General features: G+C 58.0%; 1 protein-coding gene across 1 annotated transcript; it reads left to right on the top strand.

Annotated features, from left to right (window-relative positions):
- The first annotated feature begins 1,569 nt into the window (after positions 1-1,569).
- Positions 1,570-7,678, top strand: LOC149915116 (uncharacterized). The gene is made up of 3 exons (XM_090124002.1): positions 1,570-2,618; positions 2,731-3,987; positions 6,266-7,678. The coding sequence occupies exon 2, from the start codon at positions 2,871-2,873 to the stop codon at positions 3,795-3,797; it is 927 nt and encodes a 308-aa protein (XP_089980128.1). The 5' UTR covers positions 1,570-2,618; positions 2,731-2,870; the 3' UTR covers positions 3,798-3,987; positions 6,266-7,678.
- The last annotated feature ends 278 nt before the right edge of the window (positions 7,679-7,956 follow it).

Below are 7,956 nucleotides of genomic sequence, written 5' to 3'. Positions count from 1 at the left end.
GGGACGGCGCGGCGCTCAGCCGCCCCCTGCCGGGCCGCGCCGGGTTATGGCGCCCCCCGCCGCCCGGCGCTGCGCTGACGCCGATGGGGCGAGCGGCGGCTGCGGGACGCGGCCTGGGGGCGGCGGCGCCGCGGTTGGGCACGGCGCTCTGGTTGGGCTTTCCGGCCTTACTGACGCTCTGTGGTCCCGGATCGCTGAATCGTGGAACGACCTGCGGGATCACCGAGCCAACCGCCCTCCCATCGCCACTGCTGCCACGAGCGCTGCACCACATCTCGCAGCTCCTCAGCCAGGCGCCTCTTGAACACTGCAGGGACGGCGACTCCACCACCTCCCTGGGCAGCCATTGCAGCGCCTGACCACTGAGAGGAAAAGTTCTTCCTTATGTCCAACCTAAACCTGCTCTGGTACAACTTGCGGCCATTTCCTCGGGTCCTGTTCGTTGCCTGGGAGAAGAGGCCAAACCCTTCCTCATCACAGCCTCCCCTCACAGAATCACAGAATGGCCAGGGTTGGAAGGGACCTCAAGGATCATGAAGCTCCAACCCCCTGCCACATGCAGGGCCACCAACCTCCACATTTCACACCAGCCCAGGCTGCCCAGGGCCCCATCCAACCTGGCCTTGAACACCTCCAGGGATGGACGGGGCATCCACAGCCCCTCTGGGCAGCTGTTCCAGCACCTCACCACTCTCATAGCAAAGAACTTCCCCCTGACATCCAACCTCAATCTTTCCTCCTTCAACTTCAAACCATTTCCCCTCATCCTGCTGTTATCTCCCCTCGCAAAGAGTTGATTCCCCTCCCGTTTGTAGGCTCCCTTTAGATACTGAAGGCTGCAATGATTCACCCCGCAGCCTTCTTTTCTCCAGGCTGAACAAGCCCAGCTCCCTCAGCCTGTCTTCATTGGGAAAATTGTGCAGTGCAATGAGGTCTCCTCTGAGCCTCCTCTTCTCCCACCCACCCGCACACAGAGCACCAGCTCTCCCTGGGCTGTCCCCTGCCCTGCTGCACACACAGCCATGCACTCCAAAGCATCTCCTGCCATCCTGCAGCTCTGTCTGTGTGAGCTCCCTGCAGCCATCCAGGCCCTTCACCTCAGAATCACAGAATCACAGAATGGCCAGGGTTGGAAGGGACCTCAAGGATCACGAAGCTCCAACCCCCTGCCACACTCAGGGCCACCAACCTCCACATTTCACACCAGCCCAGGCTGCCCAGGGCCCCATCCAACCTGGCCTTGAACACCTCCAGGGATGGGGCAGACACACACACACACACAGAACCAGATTCTGCCCACTCTCTGCTTGCTAGCTCACCTACGAGTCCTGCTGTCATCTTCAGAGCTGCTCATGTCAGCAGTGAATGTAAGACGGCTGAGGGGGGATGAACACAGCAAAGAGATTTCAGCAGGGATATGGAAACAACACTTTGGAGTCACCAATGGAATGGGATGGGATGGGGTGGGATAGAGATAGGGATGGGTATGGGGTAGGGTGGCATTAGATGGTATGGGATGGGTTGAGGTGGGGTGGGATGAGATGGAATGGCATGGGATAGAAATGGAGATGGAGATGGATGGGGATGGGATGGAGATGGATGGGGATGGGATGGGGGTGGGATGAGATGGGATGGGATGGAGTGGGGATAAGATGGGAATTGGGATGGAATGGGATGGGATGAGATTGGACGTGATAGGATGAGATGGGATGGCATGGAATGGAAATGGAGATGGATGGGGATGGGGTGGGAGTGGGATGAGATGGGATGGAATGGGGATGGGATGAGATGGGATGAGATTAGATGTGATAGGATGGGAATGGAGATGGAGATAGAATGGGAATGGGGATGGGAATGGGATAGAATGGGGATGGGATGGGATGAGATTGGATGTAATGGGATGAGATGGGATGAGATGGGATGGGACCCTTGCAGGAAGGTCTGAGACATCTCAGCTCATTTGTTATGCTTCTCTCTTTTCCTTTGGGGAAGTTAATGCCCACTTCTGCATGGCAGGAATGGATGGCTGACCTCCATCTGCTGGTGGCAGGATGCAGCACAGCAGCAGTGCTAGTGCTGTCCTGGCTGCAGTGTGCACTCAGTGCAGCCTCTGCAATATTCAGGGTCCTGCCCAGGGCCAAGCAGCTTCTGGCTGATCTGCAGCTGACCTGTGGGACCCAGCCAACAGGCCACAGTGCATGGAATGCCCTTAGGAAAAACCAACAGGATCAGTCCTCAGAGCAAAGCACAACCCACATTGCCTCTCCCCCCACGACAGAATGTAAATAAAGGCAGTGATCAGACAGGGCAGGACTCTGGGGGGCTGGGACATCCCCTTGTCCTGTCCCCACAGACCACTGAGAAGAGATTGGCCACATGCCTTTGTCTCCCACACTGAATATATTTGTAAGCACTAATCAGATTCTTTCTCAGTCTTCCCCAGGCTGAGCAGCTCCAGGTCACACAGCCCTCCCTGGAGATGCTCCAGGCCTTCTCAGCTCTGTTATCAGGATGCCATGGGAGACAACACCAAAAGCGTTGCTGATATTGAGGCAGATGACATCCACTGCTCTCCCTGCACCTACCCAGCTGGTGATGCCATCACAGAAGGCTGCCAGGTTGGTCAAGCACGATTTCCCCTTGGTGAACCCATGCTGACTGCTCCTGATGACCTTCTCTTCCAGTCGCCTGGAGATGGCACCCAGAACACACTGCTCTGTGGCTTTCCAGGCACAGAGGTGAGGCTGACTGCCTGCGGTTTCCTGGATCCTCCTTCCTGCCCCTTCTGCAGACCTGCACACTGCTCCCACCCAGCTGCTCCAGGACCACCCACCTCACCCAGAGGGAAGCTCTCCATTCCCTGACTCTCTATGTTCTCCCCGGGGTACAGGGGTCCCAAGGGGGTGGTCTTGGAAGTGAGGACTGAAGCAAAGAAAGCATTCAGCATCTCCACCCCCTCAGCATCCCCACTACCAGCACAACCTCCTTGTTCCTCAGGGTACCTTCTTACTTCCTCATCAGTACAGCAGTCGGGGTTTTGCGAGTGGAACAAATGTGCAACAGCCCTGAGCTCTGAGGTGGAGTCAGGAGAGAGATTGCATGCAGTGCTGCAGCATGGTGCATCTGCAGGGCACTGCCTGCAGCACCATGCACTGCGAGCACTGAGCTCTACCCACAGCACCATGCATTCCCTCAGCACCATTCTCTACCTGCAACACCACTCCCTACCTGCAGCACTGTGCATGGTTTGCCCTGCAGTACCCGCAGTGACCCAAACTGTGTCCTGCTCTGTGTGCACTGTGTACCACCCATACCGAGCACCGTCTGCAGTGCCATGCCTGGCCTGCACGCCGTGCTGCCTGCAGGTTCTTACACCGCCCAGGGGAATTGCAGAGGGCAGAGCACCGAGCGCTGCTCGTTGTGTTCCCAGCTGTCGGCATGCAGCCGCGCTGGAGCGGAGCTGCTCTGGAAGAACCAAAGGACAATTCCCCCCGATCCTCCTCCCTGTGCTCGGAGCTCATCTCCCCGCTGCCGATCCGCACATTCAGGGCTTAAAAAGGAAACGAGCCCTCTGTGCCGAGGGGAGAGCCCGGGGGGGCTGGAGAGGGAACCGTGCGGCCGTGCGTGGCAGCGCCGGGGAGAGCGCGGTGTCAGCGCTCCTCGTTTCCCCAGGGGAGCGGCATGCAGCACGCAATGCAGCATGCACAGTGCAGAATGCACAGTGCACAGTGCAGCGTGCACAATGCAGCGTGCACAATGCAGCACGCACAGCGCACAATGCAGCATGCACAGCGTAGAAGGCAGCGCGCAGAATGCACAGTGCAACATGCACAATGCACAGTGCAGCATGCACAATGCAGCGTGCACAATGCACGATGCAGGATGCAGGGGGGAGCCGAGTGCCATCTCTGTTGGGGACGGCCCCGTTTCCGTGGCAACCGAGCGGCTCCGGCGGCGGCCCCGTGGCCCCAGCAGAGGGCACTGCGCGTCCGTGGATGCGGCGCGGCCGTGCGAGGAGGAACAGGGAGGGGGGAGCGGGACTGGGGTCACTGGGAGCACTGGGGGCACCGGGAGAAGTGAGGGCAACAGAGAAACCGGGAGCAATGAGGGCATATGGGACATTGGGAGCACTGGGGGCAGTGGGAGCATTGGGAGCAATGGGGCTGTGGGAGCAGTGGGGACACTGGGAGCACTGGGAGCAATGGGGAACCGGGGGCACTGGGACACTAGGAGCAATGGGGAACTGGGAGCACTGGAAGCACTGAGGGGGAGGCAGTGGGGACACTGGGAGCAATGGGGCTGCGGGAGCAGTGAGGGCACTGGGAGCATTGGGAGCACTAGGAGCACTGGGACACTGGGAGCAATGGGGCAGTGGGGGCACTGAGGGCACTGGGGGGGGGGCAGTGGGACACTGGGAGCAGTGGGGCTGTGGGAGCAGTGAGGGCACTGGGAGCATTGGGAGCAGTGGGGGCACTGAGGGCAGTGGGAGCACTGGGACACTGGGAGCACCGGGGGCACTGGGAGCACTGGGGGGGGGGGCAGTGGGGACACTGGGAGCAGTGCGGTTGCAGGAGCAGTGAGGGCACTGGGAGCATTGGGAGAGTGGGGCTTGGGGGCACTGGGGGCACTGAGGGCACTGGGACACTGGGAGCAATGGGGCTCTGGGTGAAATGGGGTCAGTTATGGGGTCAGTTGGAGCAGTGGGGACACTGGAGGCATGGGTCTGTGGGACTGTGGGGTTGTCAGTGCAACACGACACAATAGAATATAACACAACAGAGCACAACACATAGAACACAACGCAATACAAGACAGTGCAACACAATGCAATGCAACACAACTCAGTGCAACACAACACAACAGAACAGAACACAACACAGTACGACAGAAAATGCAACACAACTCAGTGCAACACAACACAACAGAACACAACACAGTGCAACAGATTGCAGTGCAACACAACAGAAGACAACACATAGAACACAACACAACAGAAGACGACGCAAAGCAACACAACACAAGGCATCACAACTTGACACAACGCAATGGAACACAATGCAGTGGGACACAACACAGTGTGACACAACACAACACAATGCCACACGAGGCAATGTGACACAACAAGATTGCTCAGCGTGGTCTGGGAGGTGCCCCCAGCTGTGCCCTCGCCCCACATTGAGCAGTGCTGCATTGGGGTCAGGGATGTGCAGCACCTCCCGCCCCACAGCGCTGGGTGTGTGGGCAATTAGCCGGCCCCACCTGCCATAATTAGCAGGGCAAAGCGTGCCACGCTCATTCTGACCCATCTGCTGTGGGGCAGCAGTTCCATGACCATAGGGCATCAGTGTGGCCCAGCACAGAGCAGGCAGAATGTGTCCCACTGTCCCACTGTCCCACTGTCCCACACACAGCGGTGCCACTCCCCCCAGATCCTGCATGATCCACACCCACTCCTCTGGTTCTCATTTCCCACTGCACACCTGGGGTTCCTGACCCCCTCTCCTCCCCCCTCTCAGCCCCAGCGATTTCCTAGGTTTGTGCCATTTCTGGGGAGAAGCTGGCCAGCCAAGTGCTGGGTCGTGTGTGATGAAGCCAAGTGCTGTTCCCCACTCCTGCTGCACATCCAAGGACTCCCTGTCCTCCTCAGCATTTCATTTCACAGCCCGGTGACAAATGCTGCTTCTTCTCGGGGTGCATTGCTGTGCCCTGGGTGGAGGCGTGGGGACCTGGCAGCTGGGGATGTGGAGGGCTGGGGGGGGGAGGGAGTTGGGTCTGGGGGTGGCAGTGGGCATGGGGTTGGGGTTGGGGATGGAGTTGGGGATGGAGTTGGAGGTAGGGATGGTGTTGAGGCTGGGGTTATTGGTTTTGAGTTGGGGGTGGGGATGGACTTGGGGATGGCATTGGGGATGGGTTAGGTATGGGCATGGGGTTGGGGATGGGGTTGGGGATGGGGTTGAGGATGGGGATGGTGTTGGGGATGGGGATGGGGTTGCTGCTGGGTTGGCGTTGGGATTGGGACTGGGATTGGAATTGGGGCTGGGGTTGAGGTTGGGGCTGGAGATGAGGCTGCGCCTGTGGGTTGTGACTGGGAATGGGAATGGTGTTGGGGTTGGGGGTGGGGATGGAGTTGGGGATGTGGTTGGGGTTGGGATTGGAGATGAGATTGAGGTTAGGGTTGGGTCTGGGGTTGGGGGTGGGGCTGGGAATGGGAATGGCGTTGGGCTGGGGTTGGGCTGAGACTCTCAGTGCAGTCCTATCCCATCAGGTTGTGCAGTGGAGGAGCCCAGCCCCGTGCCGGGCAGCACTCCATGTTCCCGGCCTGCACAGTGCTGGCACAGGGCTCTGCTGGAGTTACTCATCGCTCCCATCAGCAGCCCGCACCCAGCGCCCATCTGCGACTGCAGGACAGCGCCTTCGTCAGCGCTGGGAGTCGGAGCTGCAGAGTGCAGGGGGATCTCAGCTCTGCGCCCGTCGCTGTGCGTCCCTCACCGTGCTGCGTGTGCTGCAGGATGGGGCTGCAGACGAGCGTGCAAAGCTGTGTGCGTGTGGAAATGGCTGGAAAAGTGCTCCTCAGTCCCGCTTCAATCAGAGGAACGGAGCAGCTGTTGGAGTGAATGGGCCCTGCACTAAAGCAGACGTCTTAATATCTTTTGCAGAGGAGGTGCATTGTGATTCACTCTGTGCATCTCTATTACTCAGCGTTTGATAGGGGCTTACTTGTCTCAAGTGCTTTTCATTATTGCCCTAATGCTATCTATTAACATATGGGATGGAGGCTCTTTTCTCATCTGGAGCGTGCATCACACCGCTTTTAAGGATGATGGGGCTTGCAAATACATAACACTTTGCTGCCTCCATGACAGAGCTCACCAGGAGGAGGGAGGGGTGCGTGGGGGTGAATGGCTGCAGGGCTGTGAGGACACAGTGGTGTGAGCAGAGCCACAGCCATGCGCTGCTCCACTGCCACAGCCCTGCCTGGCAGCCGGGTCGGTTAGCTGCTTTAACTGCCCAGGGGGTGTTTGCAGGTGCAGGCTCTGTGGGCAGACTTTGCGGGGGAAGATTACAGGTGTGGTTTTCTGGGTGGGTGCTGTGTGTTGCAGTGCTGTGCTGGGACGGTCCCACGTGCTGCAACTCAGAGATGAACCTTCTGCTGGACAGGAGCCGACCTGAGCTGCAGCCTGGCAAGAGAGCACATCTCTTCCCTTATCTTAGGATGAGTTCTGCCTTGCATTTTGCTGAGCTACGGCACGAAACACAATGGCACAGGAGCAAAAATCACCGCACCTTATGGTCAGAGCAGTTAGAAGGGACCTGTGGGTCTCCCCCAGCCCGGCCCCATCCAGCAGGACCCGCACGTCCCAGCATCCAGGTTGCAATGAGGGATTCAGAGCACCTGGAAACCCCAGAGTGGCACCGTCGTGCAGCAGCCAGCTCCAAGCAGCTTGATGGATGGTGGGCCGGTCCCACCCGCAGCCAGATGACAGCTCCTCGCATCAGCCGCTGTGATAAATAGCAATTACCGACCGGAGCACTGCCACTCACATTTGCCTAAGTGAGGAGCAGAATCATACATCTCTGCTGATTACATATCAATGATGCGCTGGAGGCCTTCGCAACTTTTAGATCCGCTTAAGATATGCCGCCCTGATTTAGACGGTGATTTGCATACAATTTACCCATAAAGCCTTACTTTGAAAAGCATAATTACTTTTTTTTTTTTTCCTTTCTTTTTTTTTTTTTTTTAATATTCTTCCTTCTGATTTGAATGTTAGCAAGGCCATACCATGAATTACCACGCTAATGAAGACAAACACGCGCGGGGCGTGCAATGGGAGCACCGCTCCGTAACCTCCCCGCATGCAACGTGTTTGTGGTGGTTTGTCTTCCTGTGGCAGATCTGTGGATGCCAACGCTGTTCTTCCCATGGATGCTCGTGCTATAGGGCTGGGAGCGCTG

Source organism: Phasianus colchicus, chromosome 24, assembly GCF_987193195.1.
Source record: "Phasianus colchicus chromosome 24, bPhaCol1.hap1.1, whole genome shotgun sequence".
Classification (NCBI taxonomy): Eukaryota; Metazoa; Chordata; class Aves; order Galliformes; family Phasianidae; genus Phasianus; species Phasianus colchicus.
This window is presented reverse-complemented; position numbering and strand designations above follow the sequence as displayed.